Consider the following 27,749-nt stretch of genomic DNA (forward strand, 5'->3'; position numbering starts at 1 on the left):
CATTGTTGCTTCAGTCAACCCCAAACCATGACCATGTTCTTTCAATTTTCCCGCTCCATGGTGGGGTTTTTGTTGTTGTTCTCACTCTCGTGTTCGTTTGCCTACCCGCGTAATGATGTGTGCCTTCGGTAATGGGTCACTAATAGCGACGATGACTTTGAGTGAGTGAGCTGTTTGTGGGGTTGCATGGTGAATTATTGGCACCGGGTTCACCAAACAGCCAGGTTGGCCGTTCAAGGCAAATTAGCATCCCCAACCACCCCGGAGAGCTGGAACACTGTCAGGCGTGTTTAACCGTTCATCGCATGAAAGGTTCATGCACCTGGAAACAGGAACAAATTATTAAACGTAACTCCGAGAGCCAAAAGTGCAAACAGACCGTCCGTAGCAACAATGGATCAAACGTCTTAATCCATCTTTGCTTGTTGAGATGGAAAGGATTCATTAGGATGGTGAAAGCATGCCAGTTGTCTTTCAATAAGATGGTTCACCCATCAACAAGACATCCGCAAACAGTTGCCTTAAAAGGCTGACCGAATTTCTATTCACTCCCGGCTGCCGGTTCGGTCAAGTTGAATGATCGTGCTCAAGTTCAGTGTCAAGATTCTCCTAAAAAAAACACTAATCCATCAATGAAACGATTGCTCGTTACTATGCGTCTGTGTCTCTTTAATACTGCCAGATGTATACAGCACATAGGGCAAACAATTTTGGTGCTGGACAAACCAGGCACCGACATGATCTGTGTATTTGAGTTTGAGAGAGAGAGAGAGAGAGCGTTTTATGATCGATATTGCGTTACGACTTCCACTTCCTGTCCGGGGCAAACATCAGTTTTTGGTTTCCCAACAACCGTGTTTGCCGCAAATTTGATAACTCAATCGGCGCAGAATAGCACACGATCAGTTATTGCTGTTGCTGTTGTTGTTGTTGTTGTTGTTGTTGCATGAAAACGGTTCTTCTCCGTAGCAGACGCTCCGTAGATTGTTCGCTCGTTCGCGTCAAGGTTGCTTGTTTATCTAAAGATCCGCGTTTTCCATTTGCACGCGTTCGAGCAAGATAAGAAATCTTGGATATCAGCACGGGACGGCCGTGATCGTGAGCCGTACCGTCTTCGCGCGGGCACTTGTCCCGGGGCCTTATCTTGAGTGCAGTAAAGCCAGGACCGGGTGTCTTTGGGTGAAGAACGGATTTTCTGACGACTGTTTGTGTGTGTGTGTTGTTTTTCGGCGGGGTTGCACTGTAACAGTTGAGTTGCATTCCTAAGCTAATTCCACCACAGCTGTGGAAGAGTTCACGGGGCAGAGCAGGGTGTTGAAAAAACGTGATAAACAATCCGTCAGAAAGGGCTCTACTGTGGGTGATTGGTGCGTAATAGCGATGGAATGTAGGGATGACTCTTTGTAGTCTGTAAGAGTGATGAGTCCATAAAGCGTATGGGAATAACTGAACGAAGGATGTAGGACGTAACGCATCAAGTTAGTTTTAAACAATATTTTGAGCTAAAACCATAGCTTCATCATAATGAATGTATTTTATTAAGTAATCCATTAGAAACTAGTCCACAACTAGCAGGAGACGCAATTTGTGATTTGATTCAACCGATTAGTATGATCATCGCTGTGCATTTGAGTTTAGATACATGAACATATTTCAATTTTGCAATTTTATTTGAAGCAATATATTCTTTAAGATTTTTGCTGTTTTAAAGTTTTAAAAAATCGTTCAATAAAAAACTTATTAAAATTAGAAATAGTTATCAAAAAAGGGATACTTCTCATGCAAACGTTTCCTCGGCTATTATGGCACGTACCATAAAACGAGCGAGGGTCTATCGTTCGCTCTCAAATATGTTATTAACTCTCGCAGTAATTTTCCTCTTCCCAGCACGATGCAATAACAAACCTCTCTCTCTCTCTCTCGCTCTCTGTCTCCCAAGCGTGGGATTTCCCTGACTGTTTCTCTCTCGCCGATGATGCCGGGCGCCGGCAACCGACCAGATTTCTATAAATGAGAGTCCACATCGGGGTGCCGGCTTCAGTCGAACAGCATAGTTTTCCCGGTGCAGTACCAAACAGTACCGAAAGCGAGAGAAGACACACGAACAAACAAAAAAAGGTCGGTCTACCCTGTTAGGTATTAAAACGCTTCCTCTGTGTGTAACGCGTGTACCGTCTGTAGTAACGTAACACAGACACACAGATACATATACACACACAAGCACCCAGCATCACAGATACCACTGACGTCAGGTTTTTTGGCGTACGGTTTACGGCGTCGTGTATTAGCAGTTGTTGTAATCGCAATCGTGCACTGCAGCATCCGTGCTAGAGTGGACGAAACACAACAGTGAGTGGGTGTGTGTGAGTTGGAGTTTACAAAGCACAACTGTTGCGATTTAGTAACAGCAGCAACAGCAAAATAACGCTAAAGTGAAGTGGGAATAAAAAAAACGGTCAATTACAACCGTGCAACAAGTCGGCTCCGGTGGTTTGCTGGCTGCCGTGCTTATCAGTTGCAAATCTCGGCCCGGCAAATAAGTGCAGTGTGTGAGGGTGTGCAAGTGTAAAGAAGATAACAGATAAAAGTGTGTGTTGTGGTCAGAGCAATTGGAGAAGCAACCTCAGCAAAAAAAAAAAAGAAAACGGAAGAATGTGCAGTGAAGACTGTTGGTAGTGGTATCAAGACGAATTGAAACGATTTAAGGACATTCAGAGCTAATTTTCCTTTTGAAGGCTAAAGTAAAGGAATCAATTTAGTGCATTTTGTGAGAAACATAAAAGAAACAATTGCCCGTCGATCGAGTCGAACAGAGCTCGACAGCAAAGTGACAGCATTCTTAAAGCAACCGAAGGTGATTAGCCCGAATCCTTTGTGGCAGTGCAGTGAATAGGAAAACCTTGACGACCGTGTCAAAGACTTTGATCAGCACAGCAGCGGGAGATCAGGCAACAAAAGAATTTGCCAAACCGACCTGAGGTAAGAAGTCAGTAGCGCAGTAGTGCATGGGTTTTGATTGTTTGAATATGTGGGGAGTGGGGTTTTTGTTGCTCCATTTTGAGAGAAGGTTCTCGACTACACTGCCACTCGACAAGGGGGACATTGAAAGCTCAGTTTTCCATGAAAGGATCGGTTTTGTAGCGCACGTGAATGATGGAGTTCGGGGAAGGCAAACACAGTCCACTGCAAATTGAATGAAATGACTTTTTTTTTCTACCATTTCCTTTCATGACAAGTGCCTACGTTTACCATGAAATTGGCACAGAAAAGGTTTCACTTTTAGGGGGGAGGCAACCCGATATTTGGGTCAATTTGTTGTAACACCCACCCTTACAGCGCTCTAATGTGCTCGTGTTTTTGTGTGAACGTTCTGAGCCTACCTGCCCAAGCAGCAAGCAGCGAGAGGGTGTAAGTACAGTTTAAAGTTCATCACATGCAAATGAGACTATAAAAAATGTGATACTATGTGTGGGTGTTTCATCCTGTTCACCCAAAAAAAAACCTCGACCATATTCTAGTGAATGAAATTTTACCCACACAAATCACACCGCTCCCACAGTACCCGTCGTCCATCGACCGGATGATGGGGCAGATGATTAGTTAGCGTGCGCACGCTTTTCGTGTACAGGAAATTTTCCCCTTGGTACATGGGCAGCGGGAGAAGGGCATTGATGGATGGGCTGTATTAAAATCGTAGCGAGTAATGGCTCGTGTGTGTGCATATACGTGGGATAGTAATTGGCTGTAATCCGTACCTTTATCCCGCACGCCGCGGTCTGAGTGGTTCCAAGGTGCGGTTGGAAAGTGTTCCCATCACACAAGCGGAATGCGATTTTTGAACTGCAAATGGAATAGTTTGCATCATACGTGAGGTAGGAGATTTATTAATTTATTACAGTTGCAAGCGCGAACAAACCCATTCCGTTCAATTACGCTGAAAAAGAACTTTGACCGGATTATTGAATTTTGAAGACAAATCATGGGCAACAACTGCTCATCGATTGGTGCAATTAGGTGTTTCAACGTAATAAGAATTTGCAACACAAGTTCCAAATAAGCTTGGGTGGTAAAAAACTTCATGTAAATGTTTTTATTTTTCATTATTAAATTTCAAGAAGGATCTTTTACCAGAATTGTTTGCGATACACGCTTCCATCATCCGAGAACCCTCCCGGACATGCGGGGTTGCCATGTACTTACCGACCCACGTGTATCAAATGTTCGAGAACGACACACATTCCAGAGCGTTTCGTACTGGGCTGCTGGTGTGGTACTGCTGTGCCAAATGTCAAGGTCAACCCGATGCACATCTGCTTCCTTCTCACAGCTTCTCTCCTCTCGGCTCGGTGCTCGGGGGTGGTGGTTGGTTGGTTAGTACCCGGAGGTTTTGTTTCTCCATCAGCATGAAAAAGCGTACCGAACATGGGGCGATTGCGAGCAAGCATAACAGATCCGCTTTGTTGTTTTAATTTATTTTTTCCCATCCTCCGTAGCCCCCTTTGGTTGGACGCCTACGGCATCCTGCAACCAGGCGCCTCCATTTCCTGTAAACTCTCTTGATGTCTCCCACCGATAGAGTGCGGAGGCAAAAAAAGGAAATTAATCATTTTAAAGCTGAGGACAGCAAACTCTCCCCCCTCCCAGTACTTTATTAGTAAATTCCAAGTAAATCAGGGGACTTCAAATGAGGCCTTTTAATGGTTTTTTTTGCTTCTGCTAAAGCAACACTTCAAACTCAAATTGTGATTTAAGCTCTTGGCGTGCTGCTGCTGCCGGCGCCAATTACGATTTGTAATGATGAATGTTTCGGTATTTCGCTAGACAGTTATAAAGGGGTGATGCTTGAACGGGTTGGTGCGTTGCATAATCTTGAAAAAAGAAAACCCCCCCGTCAAACTAAATCCCTCCCAAGCAACACCCTTCCGTGCGGTTAGGCAACGTCTGAGTGAGGCGAAAAGCGCGTGCACACAATCGGCCTAGCGTTACTTGCAAGGGGGTTCCTTGGCGCTCGCGTGTGTGTGTGTGTGCGGTTTGTCGCAACAAGTAGTGCGCAACGAAACTCGATACGGTCGGTCGCAAGATGGGTGCTCCTCGCGCAAAGCAACGGCTAAAGTATGGCGGCATGTCTGATGCGTTTAGACTCGCATGTACACACACACACACTCATACACACGCATTTGTGAGTCACGTAAATGGTCGCTCCTCATCTGTAAGCCGCGTTAGATAAATAATAATTGCGAAAATGTACATTCCTTCGCGTGGTGCGCCAACGAGACCACATAACCGACCGGGCGTCTCCACCGCGCAGTAAGATTGGAAAGATTGACCACTAGCCGCCGCCACTAGGTTTCGGTCCAAGTGGAATGTTTGTAAACACACGCGTGTGCAAGTTCGTGACGGTTGCGGGTGATGGACGGGCATTGAGGTGTGGGTGGGTAGTTTTTCGAGGGACTAAACTCGCCTTTCGGAGCGGGGGTTTACAGTGAGGAAACATATTTTTCAAGCAGCTTAAGCCGCCGTTTGCTGCCGCCACCGGCCGTCGCAACGGCCGAGCGATTGAGTAATCCCACTGTTGGATGCCCATCACAGCTGCGGTTTCGATCGGTACAGGTCCGCGGGGCTCATTATCGGGTTGGAATTTATCGTTTCGACCTAGAATTCAGCTGACCGTATTCTCGCACTCGGGCGTTTGATTTACTTTCCCTAGCGAGCGCATATGAAACGGGGTGAGTGAGAGAGATGTACACATTCCAATCTGTATGAGACATTCCAGTAAAGCATCGGAAGGCTTGGCTCTACGAGTAAGAAGAGGCAATTTCCAAAGGAAAATGCTGATATGATGAAGTTCGATACTTGTATACAGTGTCGAGTTAATTTGATTGCAAAACGATCCTTCTGTCCTTCGGTTGTTCGGTTGTGCAAGAGAAAGAAAGTGATTAAATATTCACTTGTACGTGGGATCCACTCAACCAGCATCAGTCAAACCCTTTTCAAGGGGTTTCAATTCATCGGTTCCGACCCTTCGCAACGGTTCGTGTACGAAACAAATCCTCCAGCCGTACGAAGCATCTCGAATTTCAGCTTTAACCCTTCTTCATGCCACCAAGTCCAACTCGATTGGACCGCCCGAAACAAAGAAGCTGTACGTCTGAAGCACTTTCAATACTGTCCCCTCCCAGCGTTGGAATGCTGAAGAGCCACTGTATCCTCTAGCTTCAAGCCAATCGATTCGATTTGTCCGTTGCTGATTGACGAACACACTTCTTCTCGTACTGCGTGCGGTATTGTGGGTAGCAAGTCCTAAATTAATTCCCGAAGGTTGACAACCCTACCTTTTTGCTCTTGCTGCTTACGGTGGGACACCTCATCGGAGGACGGTGGAGGTAAGGTAAGAAACACATTCTTTGCCTAGATTGTAGAGAATTTGCTCCTTGTTTTGCGGTCGATACGATCGCTCGACACAGTCGCTCGTCGCATTGCTTTGCGCGCAAATGCACTGTAATGTTATGTAGAAGCCTAATCAGACGACCAAGCCCAATCCCTCTTTTTGCCGTCCTCGGAAAGCAACTCTACCAAGGTAGAAACGTACCTTTCCCCCATGGGACGTACTTCCTCACGGACGGACGTGTGCAGCATGACTGCATTTTGACTGCATTCCGTTCCCGGGGCGTACGGAGAAAGAGAGAGACGTTCCTCAACATTCCAATGGGCCCTGTCGCCCCCCCTCCCCTTAGAATACGATCCCACACGCACACGCACGTCTTGGGATTTGGGAATGCTATTTTCGAATCCAATACCGACAAGCGGACGCCATTTGAAAGTAGCGAGCTGCACCGGGTTTGGGGACGCATCAGACGACGTGCCGATGCACACGATGATGACGATGGTGATGATGATGATGATGATGACGATCAGGTCGTTCTTCAACTGTACCGTCGCTGCACGCAGTATCTATGCTGCGTTGTCTCGCTTTGATGCGCTGCTCATAAATTCCTTTTTGCATATATAAATAGCGCCCGGGTAGGAGGGAATGTACGTGTCGTGTTCCCGGAACGGTAGACATCGACGCACCGTTCTAAAGTTGGATTTTAGCATCGATCCCACGCACGCATTCCAACTGTTTTGTCTGATTCGCTTTTGGTGGGAATGTGTGGCCCCGTTCTGTCCGAGAAAGAGCATATGCAAAATTCTTCCCTGGAGCAACGTCGCAAAAGCGTATCCAGGTGGAGAACTGCACGCGTAAACAGTTAAGACACTGTTGAGTTTGGCCAAAACAACCCCATGGTAGAGCAGCTTGTTAGGGGAAGCGGCGATGAGACATTCATTCATATCTTTTCTGGATGTTGGTGGGACGGTTGGTGTGGTAAACATCGTAAAATTGGCCCAAATATTAGTTTCACTCATCGAACCGGCGGGTATTTGTTTACGCTCAGCAAATTACGGGCCCACCTTTTGTTTTTATGCAGGGTAATTACAGCGCTCTCTCGGCTTGAGCTCGTACACACACGTTCGCTTCCTGATTGCAAATGATCGTGGGACTCATGGCAAGAGTAAGCAAATCATCAAGCAGCGCTGTTGTGGTTTATTGGAGAATGTAATTTTTGTTGTTGTTAGTACATCTGCTGCCCGTAGGAAATGTTTTCTCGAGCATATTTATCTGACTGCTGCTGACTCAAGCGAAAACAATCTCTCTCAATCAATGGAAAAATGTGAGAAAATGTTGTGGGATGGAAATGAAAAAAAGCCAGCTAAAGAGCACATTCTTTTCGCCCTCCAGGGAAATGTGACGCTGCCGATTCTTAGAATTGGAAACAATTTTCCAAGCCAGTAAGGCAAGACTTTAGCAATCGTAGTGCATCAGTTCCATGCAGCTGTCGATTGTAAAGCTGTCTGCCTTGTCTAGATTGTTGATGTTGATTTTAAACTATTTATGCGCATGGGTTTATGTTTTTATGTAATTTATAAGGTGAGATGATTTTATACATAATCTTTAGGAAATGTCTTGAAAAGTTACAATTTTGGACTACGAATTCAGAATTGTTTTTAAACATGGTAAATGTTTGTTGATGATTCACTCATTTCCTTTGGCTATTATTTTGACTTTTACTCTTCTGCAGTGAATTATGAAGACAATTTATCGTGCTTTAGTATTCATTTTTCCATACATTTTTAGTATATTTTCATAGTCCTTGATATTGAAGTATTTGTGTCCTTCTGTATGTTGTGTATCATGATTTGTTTTAGTTAGTAGTTTAAATTTGTTTGTTTCTGAACCAACAGCTCCTAACTAAAGCAGACATGAAACAATTCAAGATGTGTTTAAGAATGATTTCATTCATATCGCACGTGAGCGAGTAAACATACCTAGCGCCAACATGATCGCTTCACACTTTTTTCTCCTCCGAACGCCCCAAGCATGACGTTCGTACGAGATGTGTTATTGTGTGCCTTTCTGAGCACACTATCCCTCACGCGACAGTTAATCATGTCTGCCCGTGTTCGGATCATTGTCAATGAATTTCGACCAATTGTTTCCACGCAATAAATTGCTCACGTGTGGGCACGAAGCAAAACTGCCCACTTCCCAGAATGCGACGAGTCGTTTGCTTTGGCTCATCCCTACTACCGCTACTTATTGGTTTTGGGGGTTCGGGTCGGGCGGGATTCTTCTAAACCGATGGCCCACACCATCTCGCACGCGCACATCTGGAGCAGGTTCCACGTGTGGGACTGCGTCTGTCATCTTAATTACTGTGCCGTCCCGGGACGGGCGACAGCTGCCATGGGTGTAGTAGGAAGGCCATCGGAATTTTTACGATAATTCGCCGTACCCACACCGCTAATGTATCGTCGCCATCGGTGCTCTAATAGTGGGAATCCTAGGAAGAAGAAAAACTAATTGGAAAACACACAACAGATCGGTGAGCAAAGATTGGACTTGAAGGTTGCAGCTTTAAAATTTCCCTAACCGCAGCGCATCATCAGCTCTCGCCGGTGCAGTTATGCAATTAAAGGTTTAATGGAATTTTTTTAATGGGGGACAGAAGCAAAATTTATGATATCGTAGGCATCAGAACTGATGTAGGAATGGATCTATTCCACCGTCCCTAAACCGAACACATCAAATGGTGCTTCCACTGATCCATCTCTTAAAAAAGGGGACAGTAAATCTTGCTTCATCCATCGTCAGCTCAACGATATACCACTCTCGCTGGAGTTTTTTCTTCTTCTAATTTTGATGACTAAAAGGGAAGGCAATGGACAGGGACAGTATGAGGAATGAGCAGCGGTTGGCCTTCGCCGGCTGGGTGCACTCGAAAGTGAAATTAGGCCAGAGCTATAAAACCTTTTATCGGATCAACATCTAGAGCACCTGAATCCGCATCCAATACGGTGGTGAAGGACACAGACACACACACACACACATTGATCAACCGTTTTCGCCCGTAAAGCCCTTTTGCGACAAAGCTCAGTGTTTTCCATTTTATCGCCGTGTTTTTCCAACGGCAGTAGCAGCAGCACGCATAGGTATCGCAGCGACGCTCGTGAAATGGTTGTTTGTGTCGAAATGGTAGCAAAACAAACGCCCCACGGTTCGGTCCTGATGGCCCCGATGGTCACTACAGAAGGGCGGTACAAGGGTTGGGATCCACTTTTCCGATGGCCCTTGACAATGATCGTTGAGCGGCGTCCAAATGATGAGATAATTCCACGTACACCACGCATCACCACGCCTTAAGGTCGGGGTGTGCATAAGGTTGGCCAAACATGATGCCCCTAATACCACGCTGTCCCTGAGCCGTTGGATCGTTGAGGCAAAAAAAGCATAATGAAATGGCTCATAAAAAAAACATGGGAGCAAACAAGTCTCGAACCGATGGTATAGCCTCGTCAACACAAACACGTTGATTCGATCGAATGGAAATTACTGAATAGCGGAAAAAAGATGGATGATAAATGGGAGCAGGAATAAATTAACTCCATCAGCAGCCTGCTTTGGTGTGAAGCAAAATGCAACGCTAACTGCAACATTGTGCGCGCGCAAAAGGGGAAGGATTAAAATTACAAATAAATAATAAAAAAAGAAACAAACTAAATCCTCCTCCAACGCACCCAGTTCAAGGTATGATCGATGCACAAAACGTGCCAAAAAGGATAAAATTATGCAGCCCGCGGAAGGCTCAGGCTGGGACCGCGGAAAAGCATGATTTTACACCGATTAGTCGCTGGCAGCTGGTGTGTGTGTGTGTGTGTGTGTGTTTGCTTGATTGTTTTCCCCTTCCTTTAGCGCTCCTTGTTTGACTCGGGGAAGGGAAATCGAGTGCACTAGCAGTGAGTTTATGCATTATTGATGAGGCCACCACAGCTCGGCACCGTTACTCGGGCTGGTAGCGCTTTTGAGGTTATTATTATGTTTATTATCGATGTATTACGGTTAACGGGTGGTGTTTGCTCTCGACCCCCGGTGTGATCGGTAGGAGGTGTTAACGGCGAGCACGGCGACAGACACCAGCCGTCACACGGCCGTTGCGATGGAAAGTTTTTCTTCCCCTGGAGCCGTCATTGTAACGCAGTACGTAGAAATTCAAACACACGTCAACAGGTGAACATCGTCAGCATCCGCACGCAGCGTGTCGGTGCAAAACAAAATGCAAATGAACGCGACAAACTGTGCACGGCGGTGTGCACGAGCTAGCTCTAGCCACAAGCCGTCGGGAGATTAGCGCAATGAACGTGATGCGATCGCAAACACAAACCCTTCCCCAAACCAGAATGAACCGGCAGTTGAGATTGAGTCGCGGGGTTGGAGGATTTCCCCAAAGTTGCTTGCATTTTTTTTAATTGCTAGCCGCGTGAGCCGTAACTCACTTCGCGCGGCCGTTCGTTTTCTGAGTGAGTGAGTGAGTGAGTGCAAATGCGTCGCTAGCGTTTCTCGTTCGTGTGACGAAATTGCCCTGCTTCACGATCGTGTGAGCGCGCGCGCCCAGCAGGTGAAAATTGTGACTCAGAAGGAAGGGTAGGGGGTACGGGAGGATCGTTCGAGAAAACCGGCTGGCGCCAGTTGACACTTTGCTACAAATCGGTTCCCATGCCTCGTTTTTTTGTCGCTGCTCTGCTTTATATGCTTCACGTTTCCCATCATGTGTGGCGTGTTTCACACACTTGTGCATCGTCAAAAAGGGGAAAGAGGTTTTCGTTTTTTTCTACCAAACCTCCTCCACTACTAAAATGTAATAAAAACCAGTGCAACAGGGCGACTGGGGACAGAAAACAAAACAACCAAGCTCCATAATCCATAAATTCCACCCATTGCCTCAACTTCGGGTGGCGTTCGTTGCACGCAAACCGGCACGTTTTCCGCGAGCGTTAAATTGAATCTTGCGCGCCACGCCCGCGTCGCTAAAACTGCCACCACGCCACGAACTCCGATGACAAATGCGTGCATCATTAAAGTGGGGAGGGATGAAATGTTTCCCCCTTTTTGTCCTAGGTAAGCCCTACGCCGGCTTAATGGTGACACATTCCCGTTTGCGTGGACGCAGTTCCCGTTGCTTAACCAGCAGAAAGGCAAGGAATGGGTTCTGGTTCGCATTCCTTTCTCGCACTGCACCGAATACAAAACGCTTCTGAGATGACAAATGGTGGTGTGCCATCGCGTTGTGTCCGCACACAGTTCGGCCTCTACACGTGCGGTTGGTCCGGTCGGGGGGGGGGTAATATTTAATTCGCATTTTGCTAGCGATTAACTTCCGGGGCAATGAGGGAAACGTTGCAATGCTGGGTGCTGTTGCTTACTTGGGCAGTAGTAAGTCCTCTTACGGGTTGGGAGAAAACTGCTGAGTTTCGTTGGTGTATTTCTTGGGGAAAATGAAAACCGATGAGTGCTGTGACATTTAGCGTAACCTTTTCCAGCAAATGGAAACACACCAACACCCGGTGGGAGAATGGGTTAAAGTTTCACTCTAATTTGTAATAATTAGAGTGTGTTTGCGCGCAGTTTCAATGTGGTGGGTGTGTAATAGATTGAGCTACTAATTAATTGAATAACAAGCACAGGTGTGTTGATTCATCGAAAGAGTCATCTCAATAAAAGCAAGAAATAGAGATACAAATGGACAACTTATCTGTAGGTTCGGAACAAGTTAAGCTTCAGAAGAACTTGAAAAAATTTCGAATACTTTGCAAAATTCACTCCAAATTCAAGTTCAAAAGTGAAGTGACTCAACCATTTTAATTGGCAACCATCCAAATGCACACAGTGTGCCCCGTACGTTGGGTTGGAACATGTTTTTCAAAACTTTGGCTCCCTCAAACACCCCAAGAGGGCAACAAACTTGATCGTTTTATAAACAAAAAAACAGCAAGCTGCCAGGAAATCAATAAATACAAAGGCGCCATACACAGAAAAAAAGCAACTTTTGCGGCTCAAACACAGTACTCTGTGTTCATCTTCAATGTGGCTACTTAAAATACAGTTCCGTGTAGCGTGTGGAGCGTTTAAAAGATGACACACACACGGGCCATCATCATTATACGGAGGCCTGCGGGACTGCTGGGCCCTGGGCGATGAACAGTTGCCAAAAACTGGTGGTTCCAAAACTAGGTTAATGGTCATGCCAGGCAAGCAATTTGTAATATTTTTTTTTTTTTTGGCGGTGTATGTTGTCCATTCACCACTCCAGTTTTGTGGCTTGTGTATGAGGACAAGAAATCGTCCCGGAACTTAGCAAACGCTCACGACCGTTGGCTTGGGGCCAGCCTGGTGACAAATCGAACCGATGGGGTGGGATATGATTGGGTCTTAAAAAATAATGATGCGGTCGTTGACAGGCATTTGGGCGGTTTTTAATCTTTTTTTTTTGCTGTTGCCAATCAGTTAATTGGTGGATTGAGCGGGAGAAGGATCTTGAGACATGACGTTGCGTAGCGAAAACCCCGGTTTCGGGTCGGATTGGCTAGCTGTTTGTAGCGCAGCATCTTTTCATCACCTAATCGGGTTGCTCGAAATGGACGACATGTTTTCGTAGGCAAAAAATGTGCCTTTCAGATTTGTTTTCACTCGTTTGGGGAAAGAGATATAGGCGTGCGAACAAGCCGCTCACGAATCGTGAACCGGGACCGGTGAAATTCCGGTGCCGTACAAGCAAACATGAACCACCCGTACCTGCCTGCTACCTTCCTGCTTCCTGCTAACGAATTTCCACTCCTTTCGCGCAAAACGCTCTGTTTTATTTAAAACAAAACATTCACCGTCGTGCCTCTCTTTCTCTTGTGTGTGTATCGAGCGTGAAAATCAGGAACTCGCTCTCTTTGGTTTGATGTTTTTTTAACTTCTCCTTTTTCTTACCAGCAACTAAATATAGCATCATAATCCGGTTGAAATGTCATTACAGATCGCTGTTTTGTTGAGCAGCAGTGGGAGCAGCGTGGTCCGCCGCAATTTTTTTTTTTTTGGTCGTTCATTCACGCACGACACGGGGGCTTGTTTCGGAGCTTGTACGGCACTGCTTGTGTCCGTTCAGTTCAGTTTTGCTCGTTGTTTTAGTGGGAGGAATTTCCTGCAAAAGAATGACCGTCGCGATCGGTAAAAAGAAGAAAAAATCAAACAAACACTCGTAGCAAGGCGCGTTATTTTTTTCATTTGGGGTTTCCTCTTCCTCCGATGATACAAAAAACCCCTTTTTCTCACGCGAATGGACAGTTGGGAAAGGAAAGTTACCTCCCTACGGTTGCTGACAGTAGTACACAAATGCACCCAGCCCCCGGCCACGGTCCCGGTTTGCGGTACGGTTTGTTTATGTTGATTCGCTTGATTCGCATAAATTCGCGCACACTCTCTCAACGCGTCACAGAACAGCGTCGCCAAATGTCGCCAAATGCTTCGCACGATCGTCGAACAAATCAGGCACGAATTGCGTCGTGAGTGAGTGATATTTGCTCCCACCCGGGCGGGCGGGATCTTCGTCAGCGCTTCGTTTCGGGGAATGCGCCTCAGGAATGTGCGACGACCCCATCCCATCGTGCGAACATCGTCATTAGCGGGGCCTCAAGAGCTTGTTGAAGGTGCTTAATCATAGCGCTGCAGAGCAGGGAAACAACAGGAATTAAAATCGTATGTAAATGGCAGGTGGTGCATTTTTTCCACCCACCCAACGAACAAAAGCGAATGATCCGGAAAAGAGCTGACGTATGTTTGTCACGGAAACTTATCCACTCCATCCTAAGAGAGAGAAGAGGTGATTTTTGATCAGCCCTCAGCAGTGTGTTAATGTTGTTTTATTTTGAGCGAGCTCATCAAAACATCAAACGGAATTCCAACCGATGGGTCTATTTTTGAACGCAACCATCAGACGGGGCCGTTTGGTGCTTCACTTTTGGTCCCAGTGGGATGGGACATTTTTAATTCCCGAGCAGAAATGATGCAGCTCGTTCCAGGGAAATGGCCTGTCAATACGGAGTCAATTAAAACAAGCTGACCAAACGGTGGCTGAGTAATTGTGCGGCTGAATGCGCCCGCAATGGAGCGTTGCTAACATCGTTCGCCGTAAAACCAGCTTTCCCTGGAACCTGGTTCGAGTGTGTGCTATGTTATGTGAATGCCCCCTCCACTAATGACGCCATTCGAATTCGTCCAATGACCGATACGCAATCACGTTCCAGCTTCGTGCTCAAGCCGCAGAGCCCTGGCAGTGTTGCCAAAGAGATGCGGTTGTGAAATTGATCGATTGTATTGGTATTGGCCGGTATCGGACAGGTGGGCAATCGTGTTGTGTCCGCAACTGACGCTGACAAAAGGATCCAACCTAATGAGACGAAGGAGACACCCGACGGGGACGGGTTTTAGCTGAATTAGTTCGGCCATTCGATCCGGCCCGCACACAAAGCAGGCACGTTTTCCGACACATCCTTATGCTCTGATTGGTGTGGTGCAGCCTGCAGTTACGTAGAACGAGCGTCTGTATGTGTGTAAAGCTTGCCAATGCAAAAGCACACGTGTCTCGAATGGTGCGGATTAGTGTGGTTTTGTGTGTTATTTATTACCCAAAACATTGCTCAATTCAAACTCCCATGTGTGCTCCAGTTTATTTATTGCTATTAATCTGACGTCGTTGACAACTGCCGAGTCGTGCATTGCACAAATGGCATAAAGATGAACCATTTTTTTTGGAGAAAAAGTAGCTTGAAGCAATACTGAGAATTGAAAAAAGGCAACATTGAACAGTGAATTGAATGGAAAAATACACCCGCACACACACACACATAGATGAAACCCACAGCTTTTCTGCAAATGCCACACGCAGCATCTTCAAGGGCACGGGAGATGGCTGAAGATGGTGACGTCACGCTTCACAACCATGACGTGTAACGGTATGCTCTTTTGGGCGCTTGTTAGACGAGGAAAGAGAGGGAGAGAGGAGAGGACAGGTTGTACGTACTGGTGTTGGAGGGGAAAAGGAGAAGCTATCGGTACCGCAAGAGCCCACGCTGTGAAAACAATTTCTCGTTCCGTTTGCTTACCGCGTACGGTAGGAGTCGTCCTTGCCCAACGCGTACCACGCGCGCAGACTGGTGCTGCTTGTGGCATTTGTTTTCTGTTAGTGTGTGTCACGTCCGAGTTGGTGGTGGTGTGTTGGTGGCAGAGTGTTTCGTTAGCAACTGTATGGAAAAAGGCTCATCCTTTGGTTGCGCAAAAAAGAGGAGAAAGTAATCAAAATTGAAAATGCTTTAGGCGTTCGTCCTACAAATCTGGGTTAGAAAAGCCCGTGTTTTCGGTATTAAAGCAGAGGGGATGAGGTTTTGTTGTGCTGAAAAATCAGCAAAAAATACAAATTTATTAAAAAAAAATTAAGAATGGGTTAGACGCTCAAACGTTCATTCATCACCCAACCTCAGGTTGAATTTTTAATGATACACTCTACTAGCTTCAATACACAAAGGAAAGCATCGCGCAACAGCATCCATTTAATATGGCAATATTTAATGTCAACTCTCCATCGCGCCCGGCTTCGAGTGGGAGGAAGAAGTTTTGTAATGCAGCTGGCCGTGGAAAATTAATTAAAAACCCACTCATCAGCAGCCAAAGCGATGGCCAGTGGACAATGGTCGAGTTGGTGGTGGAGACGTGTCCAAATAAACACACGCAGCGCTTGTTGCGCACCGATGACAGTTTGCCCTTTCCCCTTCAGCAATTGCACTTGTCCTTGCGTTGCAGAATGCAAACGCAACTCTTCATTTGCATCTCGATAAGCCTTTTTGTTTTGGGTGCTGGCGTGTGCTGGGTGCGAGATGATGGCGAGTGAGTGCTGTTTCTATTGTGCAAATGAAGTTGCGGTTGATGTAGATGGTGTTTGGTTTGCAAAAACCAGGTTTCTGGCTCAGGGAGTCTATATTCTATGGACAATCGCTACAAAACTGGACTTATTTCCTTTCCTTAATCATGTTTTGTTTCTCTTTCATTTCAGATTTGGGTCACTTTATAAAAGGGGCCCTTAGGCAGTAAATTCCAGCAACAGACGACTTGGTCAGGATGAAAACGGAGGAGAAAACAAATGTACCCGGGTACGGATAGCGGTGCTCGGAAATGTCAATGTCGGAAAATCTGGTGAGTAATAGGACATTGTTCACAATAGTTATTGAAGGTTATTAGTTCGAAGGATCTTCCAGAGTAGTGTCCTAGATGTTGGAAAACAAACATTGTCGCTGGCAGAAAATTAATACTTTGTGGTAGGACTTCACTTTCTCTATCCATGTATGGAGGAGTAAACAAAGTCTTGATAAATAGTACATGCTCAGTTCCAGAATAAACTTGAAGCCAAATATTAACCAAAGGCCTCCACTTCTTCGCTTGTCTACACTGCTCTTTTGTTTGATAATAAACAATCGGTCCAGTCCGTGAGCATATCCTTCGGTGTGCAAGCATCGGAACTGCACTGATGCTTCACACCGTTTCTCCTTTACCGTATGGGCGCAACGGCTGTTTCTCATTCACGATCCACAGCTCGTAACTAAGCCTGGTGGAGTGGAGTTTTAACAACAACACTGACTGCGGCTGTGATATTCGGCTAGCACCCAGCAATCAGACCTTGAACGACGTGCCCTTGGAAATTTGATTCATCCAGAGCGAATTTGTTTGTTGTTCTTCGCTCGCTGTTCGCCAAACAATCGCGTCCACGCAGCCGTGGACCGTGAGCAACGACAGCTCGAGGGGACGCAAAACGTCCCCAAGCGAAACATCATCCCTTTTCGTGTCCTTCGTTGCTATGGATTTTTAAAACCTGACCATGGACTTGGAACCATGTCCGCTGAAACATCTGAGCCGACCAAAAATGATTCTATTTATTTGCTTCTCCCTCAATTGGGTTGTTTGAAGTAAGCGTATCGAATTGGCTGCAAAGATTTGATCATTTATTGACAAAAAAGAGCACACTTCTCAACAGGCGTGCAATTTTTGTCTATCGTTTGGATGAACGATTCGTGAGATTTGGCTTAACTGTGAGGCAGCACACGACGCTACGGAACGTGATCACCGGCCAGCAAAAGCCGCCCACAGGAGTGGCCGGGGTAAAGAGCATCAGCTGGACTTTGGGTGGTGTTTTGTTACCGTGTGAATCATCAAACGCTGCCCCGGCCGACGTGTATCCCATTCTGCGCCGAGATCTTTCAAATACGGCCACAGTCTAACGCGGTGTCCGGCATGACACGACAAGGAAAAATGAGCACCGCGGGGAAACATAAACGAAACGTGCCGTGGCAGCGGCAGTTGGCCCGTTTGCTCATCGACTTGGCACCCATTCAAAATTTGGCACCGTTCGGGTAGAAGAATATTGTTTAAAAGAGCTGTGTGCGGTGATAAAAAAAAACTATTCTTTCCCAGGTTTTTGGGCCGCTTTAGCGGTATGAAAAAGCAGCAGAACTGATTACTTTTGCAAACGTTCAGGATTGTTCTCTGCGTTGTCGTGTCTGCAAATACAAATAAATAAAAAAAAAACAAAAAATTCACTCAATCTTGCCGGCAGGATGGATGGTAAGAGAACGCCATCGACAAAAAAACCGCAACCTCAAGCTGTGGTACCATTTTGCGACAATTATGAAACCGTCACTCATCGTAGCCGACGCTCGGGGCAGCCAGGGGTGTCCGGTCCTTAACGGACCCAACGATCGTTGCCAACTATACCGTATCGTGTGTGTGTGTGTGTGTGGTGCAAATGCTGCCAAATGTTGATCGATTTGTTGTTCCCTCATTCAATTTGAAAGGGAAATATTTCATTTTGCCGCTTCCGATCGGATAAGACTGCAGTGTCTTGGGGACTGAGTTGGGTGCGTGTTTTGTGCATTTTCCTGTGCGGCAGTGGAGATAGATATTTTCATTTCCACGACTGACAGATTCCTTTTGCCGCTTGGTCCAATCCTTCCCGGCCACAGCTGTGTGCGGTGCTTCCGCGGTTTGGTGACTCGATCCTTTGCCGGCGCGACCTTCTGGGCGCTGTACTGTTTCGCAAAAAAAAAACGGCTTCGTAAAAAGGGAAGAGTGCAAAGCAGCAATGCATCATATCGCGAAAGTACGGACGGATCGGTGGATTATTTTTAACCCAGGTGTGGGATTAAAACGGACCAAGCCAAACGGTCTTGGTTGTGGAGAGCGCATCGCGTTACTGTCTCTGTTTTCTTTTGCCGCTTTTAATGTATTTTCTTACCAAACGTTTGCTTCGGAAGAGGATTAATGTGGCACAGGATGATGGTGATGGGTACCGTATGAGAAGTATGAGGCGTTTGACTTTTTGGTCCACAAAAAGAAATCGATTGAAGTTAAATGATCGGCGTGACGAAATGCGTCCCACAACATCCGGGAGTTCGAGAGGGAAATCCCTGCAAGGAGGAGGGTTAAAGAAAAATAAATAAATGCACTTTTTATATTGTTTGGAATGAAAATTCTGATTCATCTAGAAGTTCTAAAGAGGAGGTTGAGAAAACGTATAACAAACACCGGATAAAGTCCATCGGTGTACAGAGCGCACCAACTCATTCGTACGGACCTGTCAAAAGCAATCGCTGGCTGAAATTGAGATATATAACTTTCTACACAGCAGATGCGGAGGACACGGATGGGGATAAACAGCCGAACAAATAAACTTGCAACTTTTCCCAACCGAACCGGTTCATCATGATGCACTGCCACACACACACACACACCGAGATGCATCGGGAATGCAGGTGGGAAGATGTAGAAATTTTCCATCGTGCGTTACCCGTTTGCATACGCAGAGATGTGTATGTCCATCTCCAATAAACAACAACGAGCGCCTGTGAAGTGAGGTGCCAAAGGGGGACGAGTGTGAGGTTGTAACATCTCCCTGGGCGCGAGTTTTTGTTTACGCGCTGCTGCAGCGCATGTGTGTGCACATTTTAACTCAATGAAAGTTGTTTGGAGCTCTGCGCTCTGGTGCATTGCAATGCCGTTTAACTATGAAAGAGTGAGAAATGGCGCAATTTAACGATGGCAATAATTCGATACTTGCGTTGCAAGCTGAACGCATTTGCTGTGGCGTATTTTGTAGCTCGAATTGCTCGAAATTGCTAAGCTAACCGGCTGAGGGGGTGCATTAGCGTTTAGGGGTTGAAAATTGGACGAAATTGTATCAAGTTTCTACGTTCCAACTCCGAAGTTGTTGTGTTTAGCAGAGCGTTTAATAAAGTAAATCAATTTAGAAAAGGTAAAAACTGCCACTGCTGCGCACATTTCGTCCCTTCGTAGCGCACTAAACTGCTCGAACGTGCACTGGCAGCCGGTTCCGAAACGTCTCGTTTGCGTGTCGATGGGCGTATTTATTTTCTATCAATTTCCCAAAACACGGCGCAATGCACCGACTTCAGGAAACAAGTTGATACAAATGGGTGGAATGGTTTACGCTTACACTTTTCACGGCGTGGGTTTGATTTCCGTGGCCAGAATCCAGGTTCTGAAATGTCGACTCGGGTGAAGAGTGAAATAGTAAACAACGGTGCGCAAGTGAATGAGCGATCACGCAGCGAAACGGTGGCAATTTTTGCGCTTGCACTGCTGCAGTTGCGCCTTGTGAGCACAGCATGTGAGTTCCTTTCCTTGGCCCGTCCATCATGCAGCCGAAGGGAAGTTTCAAAAGGGGTAGAAATTGATTTATCGCTCACACTCCACCACCGTGTCAGCTGGCAGGACGCTTGACGATGCGGGAAAACCCGTGTTCGGCCTGATCAAACGCAATTCAATCACGCAGCAAGGGCCTTTCATCACCGAAGGCCATTCCGGGCCGCACTCCACAGGACAGTTGCCACGCCGATGGCCACTCATTGTTGGACCGTTTCGACGAGTCAATCCACTCAGGGGACTGAAGGCCCTCCAACCGTAACAATAAAATCAGTTCCAAACACTTACTGCTACGCAACCAGCCAGCCCCCCTGATGTGTAAAGCTGTTACTTCCGGTTGGGTGCTTGTACTTGCTGTAGTTCGCTGTGACATGTTTCCATGTTCGTCCCCCCGCTTGTGCATCCCTGGGCGGTTGAAGGGGAATGAGGTTGAAACCTGTGCGGCAGGTAGCAAAACGTCAAAAAACTGTCGTCCTTTGTCTAATATGATGGCTTGTTGCTTAGGCCAACGAACCGATGCCGATGTCGCACCGGGAAACTATTAAGTGTCCTATTAGTTGATGATTAAAGAACGGCAGCGGAAGATGTTCGTACCTGGGTTGGATGCTCCCGGGGGTGAAAGGCACCCTTTGCGCTGACCACTGCCTACCGATAGTTGCGTTTGGCGCTTGCAAACCGACCAAAGCCCCGGACCCGATTCTAATAAGCACACCGGATGATCGGTCCAAACCGTGATGCTCATTTATCTTTCACCAGCGCACGACCCCCGCTCGCGCTGACAGGTTTGAGGCCGTCGACCTCAATTATTAGGCGGGACACCTCTGCCGTGCGCCAAACGTGGCGCGAGATTGATGGCGTTTTTGCGATGGCGTCCGGGGCTGTCCGGGGTGGAGAGCGGGGTTGTTTTTTTCGGAACGGATGTAACACGCCGTGCGGTAGCGGTCGACTGATTGACAGGTTCGATTCTTGGTTGAAACTCTCGCACACACACACACACACGTACGTTTGCAGTCTTACAAAATCAACTTGGTTTGTGTGTTGAGTGTGTTTTCTGTCCCTAAATGTGTGACACACTTACCCGATGGGTGTATCACTTTTCAGTGGCATTTGTAAGTGGAGAGCCGGTTCAATTTTGCTCCGATATCCGGGCAAGATCAAACTGATTGGATGTTTTTCTTTGGAGAATGTCGGTGGAAGATATTCTGCGCCCACACGATTTCTTCTTTCCCTTTTCGGCAGAGGCAGAGAAACCAGCACAGACAAATCGATGGTCGGATTGGGTCACCAACATGAAAGGGAATCCGCCCAAGGTTAGCAGATGGTTGTCAAATTTATCAATTAGCTCAAAACAAACGACGCGTGTCGCCCACCACCACTCATCGTTTGAGGTCTGTGCTTGTGGGTGAGCACTTCTTTGAGGGGTTGCAGAAGAAGAAGAGGAAAAAACACACACGCGTACAAGTTGCATCGAACAGAAAAAAGCAGAGTAAGAATGATAAGAAGCAGCGATCGAGGGTAAAATGCTGCGCGTGGTTTTCTCAGTTATCGAATCTCGACGGCTGTCTTTGACCCAGATTGGGTGCACAGCACGGGATTTGAACCCCAGTGGCCGATTTGTTCTCGTTTTGCTTTCAGTTACGGTCGTAAAAAAGTCCCCCCCCCACCCTTTTGGTACACCCTCCCCAATGATGTGCCCTCACGTTGGAGTGATGTGGTAGTATGCTCTGGCTTCCGCGTGTCCGTGAGTTCTCGCGCGGGGAAGATTGGTTAGGAAGAGCGTTTCATCACAGCGCGTCCATTCAAACGGTGGTCGATGGTTTTAATACGCTTGTCTGCGCACCGAGGAATGCGATGAGGAGCAAACAAGAGAAGAGACCATTAGAAAGGAAAGCAAGCGCACTAACAAACAGTGTAGCGTGTGATAGAGCCAGACGTGTCGGTATTAGCTCGATTATTGAGGTTAAGGAAAGATGTCTGCAAAGACGTTATCGACACAAACCCACACACGCCCGCGCACGCATGACTAATGCGGTGTCATTTTCACTTTCCTTTCGGGGGACCTTGAAGCTTGTATTTTTGAAATTGCCACCCGATTAACTGATCGTTCCGGCTGGCGTGTTACTACCGTCCGGTGATGGAACGATCATTCGCACGGTCATAATTTGTGGTGCGGCGTTGGACAACTTCCTGCCACAGGGTGAAGGTTACGCAGCGAAGTAACAGTGACGTAACGCTCGCTAGAAGCATCCGCTCGAAATGACCACTGCAATTCCCGCTGCGCCTGTTTGCAACAGTGCGTTTCGCGTGTCTGCCACATGCCCGTGAAGACGTTGCAGGCACGTGTGTCCTCCTTTCCGACAGTACCAATATTTCCATCAATCAAGAGCAGTGCATTACAACAGGATTAAGGGGGGGGGGGGGGTAGGGAGGGGGGAAATTGCAGTAACTTCCCGATGTACCAAAGTGACTACGGAACTTCTTTGGATTAGGAAGGATACAGGAAGGGATACAGTAAATGGAAATATCTTCTCCCCAAGGCTAACTGATTGACTGATTGCGATTTCTCTCTTCCTTCTCGCACCCCTTTACTCCAGCCCTCACCGTACGCTACCTGACCCGACGGTTCATCGGCGAGTACAGCTCCAACACGGACCTGCTCTACAAGCAAACCGTCACGCTCGACAGCGGCGTGCTGGATGTGGAGATAGTGGACATCTCGGCGGAAAACGACAACGGCTTCCCGGTGGAGCAGATCCAGTGGGCCGACGCCTGCCTGATCGTGTACAGCATCACCGACCGGGCCAGCTACGAGTACGCCCAGCGGTCACTGGCCGAGCTGCGGCAGCTGCAGAACGCTCCGTCCGCCTACCTGGTCGGCAACAAGGCCGATCTGGATCACCTGCGTGAGGTAAGTGTGGTCGTCCCTTTTTCCACTGTGCTTGGTTAATTGGATTGGGTTCCCACTTCAGCTTGCGAGTGCCTGTTGTGTTGGGCCCACCCAGGGGAAAAGCTGGGGTGAATCGAGTTCATCAAAAACAACATCAGCGGTTGGAGAGGGTTACGAGTTGACTGAAGGCTTAGGGGCCGGCACTGTGGATGCATCAGTGTGCGTGTTTATTGGAGTTTGAGTTGATGTTGAACGGAGGACCTAAGGGGAGTAGCGCTGTGCGTGTACTGGGTAGATTTCCTACTTACTATTACTTTGAATAGGCCAGCAGCTCGTTGCCCTTTCCGGGGAAAAACCTACACAGATTTTGCCGTTTTACACCACTGTCGGTGTGGTGCGATTCCCGTGCAGCATGAACTTCAATTTGTACTGACAGCAAGCGAAGAGATGACATTTGCATTCGATGATGGTACGGATGTTGTTACGGGGTATTGCATCGCAGCAGCAGCGACAGATAATTAAGCCAAAACCCTGTTTCCCAAACTGCGAGACGGGAGTATTGGGTATAATCTTTTTAGCACACAGCAGCAGCACAGACAGACAGACAGGGCAGCACTCTTAACCTTCACGAAGACGGGTCTGCCCAGCGTCTGGATTATGTTGCGAAAAGGTTCATTTTTCACTGCCCGGTTTGGGTTTGGCGGGTGAGCACGCGGGGCAAAGGCGGCAGATGGAAACGTACGACGTATGCGTGCGCGGCAATTAGAGCGTGACGTGAAATTGAATGGAACCTGAGCTTGCGGGACAGCTGCTGCTGTAGCGTGCGCGGAAGGAGCGGCATTTTTGTGGAATGTTGAGCCGCGATGACGCTGGTGCGGTCGGAATCAATTTTCTTCGCCGAGTGGGGAATGGTAATGGAGAAAGCTGCAGGAAAGAAAAGGAATAAAATAGCAGCAACAGCGGAGAGACAGAGAGAGAGTTTTTGTTCCGTTCCATCATTGGGATCGACTTGGGGAAACTCGTTCGGGAACTTTTTGCCTTTAATTTGCCACGATTTCTCGGGAATCATTTTACTTCGAAAGATTCGTTTTTCGTACTCCTCCACCTGCTCGCTGTGCTTGCTTGTGTTATCTCGATCACTTCTGCAGCCCATTAAATTGATGGCAAGATAGAGAGGGATATAGTGAGCGTTGGATAGGGTAATCGAAACATTCTCCACCCTTCTGTGTAAACATTCACGGTAGCATCGTAACAAAAGTATGCTCTCCCCCTGCCATCACACACACACACACACCCACCAACTAGCACCACTTGGCCCTTTCAGGTCCGCCAGTTATTAGTGGTTCCGCGAAAAACACCGGGCGTCTCCACTCGCGCAACCGCTCAACCCGTTTAGACAATGGAGGTGCAGGAGGAGAACAAAAACAGAGGCCCAACTGAGCGTTTAATCACTCGTCCAACGTGGTGGGGCAATTTCACGTGAGCGTGGCTTGATGAAGATCTTGGCGCGCAAAGGCAGGGCCACTTGACGCTTCGTTCGCTTGCGCGGCTGTTGCCGGTGAAATAAATCTATTATCGATTTGCTGCAAAGTGGTGCTTGCGTTCGTGTTCGGATTGGGGGGGGGGGGGGGGGGGGAAGGGAGGATGACAGAAGTGTGAAATATTTTCAATAATCTCGTCGACAACTTACAAATTTATTGATTGGCTTTTCATGTTCACCTTATTTTTTTTTTTTGCTTTTTTGACCAATCATTTGCGTTAAATCATTATTTCTTTTCTGTTCCATTGTCGTAGCTTATGGATTGTAGAGCAGTTTTTAAAACCGGTTATTTATAGGTTATATTTGTTTTATTTATTACTCAGTTTTTTTAAATATGCAATATTATGTTCGATGTTCAAATAATATAAAATAATAAAACTAGAACAGCAACGTCAGAGCAAAATATTCAGATTAATTCTCAGTTTAAATACCAATTTCATGTTTAATTGTTTTTACATAAATTTATTATTTTTGCATTATTATACACAGTTAAGAATTATAAATAATCAAAAGCTAATCACAATTTTCATTTTTTAGATCCTCATTTTTATTAACATTTTTTCTAATCTGAATGGTTTTGCAAATGGTTTAAAGTACAATTAGAAAATGACTAAAATGGTATTAATTTACGTCAGATAAGAACAATATTAAGAAAAGGTCATAAAAAACATCAATCAATTTGCTAATAATCGCTTTATTTTCTACAGAATTACTCTTTCTGAATCATTGTACCATATTTGACTGGAAGGTATAGATTCTTAACCCTGTAAGATGCACGCTGGCAGTGCGTGATTTGATAAACATTTTGGAAATAAAACGTGCAACCGCAAGCACGCGAGCTCAAGCTGTTCGTGGTGGATAGAAATGTGCTGCTGTTTATACCAGCAGCTCACATGGATGCACTACTAAACCCAGTGTATTATTCACGCCCGGATGGGTGCTTGTATGCAGCTTGCTGTGCATCCTGCTGCACATCGTGTAGGCAGCTGGGGCTGGGAGGTAATCTGTCGAACGGTTGCGATTAGCGAACAAGCGTCCCTGGTGGGTCTGACTGACTGGTGTGTATTAGCAGCCGAAACCACACACACACACACACCACCGCATACCCAGTTGTCGCGGGTCCCTCGGTTTGGCCTCGTTTCGTGTCATCTCGCCCAAATGCAATGCCATTGGGTTGTGTGTCACCTGTTCCAACATTGCTCGCGGTGCCATTCATTAGTCACGGTGCAGCCATTCGCTTTGCCGTGGCACGATTACCCCTTGGGCAGAGTCTTAGCCAGCCGGAAAGACAATAAGGGAAGGGAAGAGCGGCAGGAGGAGAGTAAAGCAGGACTCGATTCTCATTAACACGTGCAATTTGGCAAACGTGTTGTGGCCGGTACGGCTCGTTGTCAGTTTCGCAACGTTGCAGCGCGCGCGCCGACAGCGCCGAGGCAGCTTGTTAGCAGCAGGGCTAATCGAAATTAATTATGATGCCAATCGCAAACACTACCAGCCTGTCAGCCTGTTACCAATGCCAGCGCAAGATTTCGCCCGACATTATCCAGAGATGGCCTATCTCGGGCTGACCTACTTTTAAGCTGCCTGCGGCGGGGCCCGCGTGACACTGCGTGTTTTTTGCAGATTCGCAGACGATTAAGATGTCAACCCGAAAAGGCTGTGCCAGGGAGCAGGGGAAGAACATAGGGGAGGACAACTGTGCCCCCGGGCAGCAGGGCACAGTTCGTTAACCTTGGGGTGCGTACGCGTAGGATACGGCCAATCGGTGCCAATTTGTTAGTTTGCGGGACAAGCAAACACGATCAAGATAGTGGGACCGCCTGGGGGGGGGGGGGAAGGTCGCCACCGTCCTGTAGTGGAAAATAGCAATGGCAGTTGACAAATGTTTTGTTTTGATCGGCAAAAGATACTGGCTTGCAGGAGCGGCCATTCGTTTCTCATCACGCCACGTTACAGAGCAAGCTTAGGCAGTAGTGAACCCCGTATGTGTGTGTGTCGGTTTGGAGCATAGATTTATCAAGATGCTAAGAAGCAAAGAAAAGAAAAAAACTCCGACACTGTGCAAAAATATTTGAAGCTGTCAAGCTTGGAGCCGTCCGGGCGAATCTTACACTGAAAACCACTTAACCTAGTTTCCACGTGCGCCTGTTGTGACTGTATCGGAAGGAATTTTGTTTCTTCTTTTTCCATCCAGTTTTATCCAACTGTCCAAGCGAAGAAGTCTCTAACCACCATTTCATCTACTACTCTCCTTGTTCGTCACAGGTACAGGAAACGGAAGGCGCATCGCTGGCCGCGTCGCACGCGATCGGCTTCTGCGAGGTGTCGGTGGCGGACAACACGCCCGCCCTCTACAAAGCGTTCGAACGGTTGCTGGTGGAATCACGGGCCCGCCCGGTCAAGCCGCGCAAGTTCTCCGTCAGCAAAATGTTTGGTAAGTTTGCATTGAATCTCACAACAAGTAGGAACTGGTTTTTGTTAATTTTCCGCTGTGTTTTTTCTGCTTTTCTTTTGCTCTCTCTCTATCTCTCTGGTGCTGCAGGAACGCTGATCGGTAACAACGGCACACGGCAACCGCCAGTCAGCCAGGGTACGGTCGTGCCGTGCCACAAAGGCGAGCTGCACAAGTCGCGCGTAATGAAGCGACGCCAGGCCTTCACAGCGACTGCCTCCCTATGACCGACGTCGACCACGGCCGAGGACAGCAATTAAACAAAGCAGCTAGCAGCGGTGTGCATATTCGGTGTGTGTAGAGAGGACACTGAGAACATGACGGAGTGGCGGGGCGGAAGGGGCCAAAAAAAAAACCAAAATTTGTGATGCTAGAAATAATATTGGAAGTGATCCCCCTCCCCTCTTTTTTGGCTCCAACCGTCGTTCTCGCCCGTCGTCGTTTTCCGTGAGCGCGTCCCGCGTTCGATACAATCGGCACTCATCAATTGGCTCTTGCTCGGCTTCTTGATTTAATCTTATTAGAATTTCCCCTTTTACCCACCAAAACCGTAGTGTCCCGCATCTCGATATAAGTCGCTTCAGCATCCCGAGAAACGCCTTTATCGTTTTAGCTAAAGGTAGTGAGTTCTCGCGGAGGGGGCCCTTTCAAAGCGTACTAGACAGCGATGCAAACCGGCGTGTGTGCGTCAGACTGTGTGTGTGTGTGTGTGTGTGTGTGTGTGTGTGTGTGTGTGTGTGTGTGTGTG

General features: G+C 47.2%; 1 protein-coding gene across 1 annotated transcript; it reads left to right on the plus strand.

The window, feature by feature from the left end:
- The first annotated feature begins 2,055 nt into the window (after positions 1-2,055).
- On the plus strand, positions 2,056-27,749 carry LOC121597198 (ras-related and estrogen-regulated growth inhibitor-like protein). Its single transcript, XM_041922788.1, is given in 6 exon segments — positions 2,056-2,979; positions 16,464-16,556; positions 16,559-16,603; positions 22,717-23,030; positions 26,815-26,983; positions 27,092-27,749. Coding segments are annotated over 5 exon segments (693 nt in total). The 5' UTR covers positions 2,056-2,979; positions 16,464-16,528; the 3' UTR covers positions 27,229-27,749.

Source organism: Anopheles merus, chromosome 3R (assembly GCF_017562075.2).
Source record: "Anopheles merus strain MAF chromosome 3R, AmerM5.1, whole genome shotgun sequence".
In the NCBI taxonomy this organism is placed as follows: domain Eukaryota; kingdom Metazoa; phylum Arthropoda; class Insecta; order Diptera; family Culicidae; genus Anopheles; species Anopheles merus.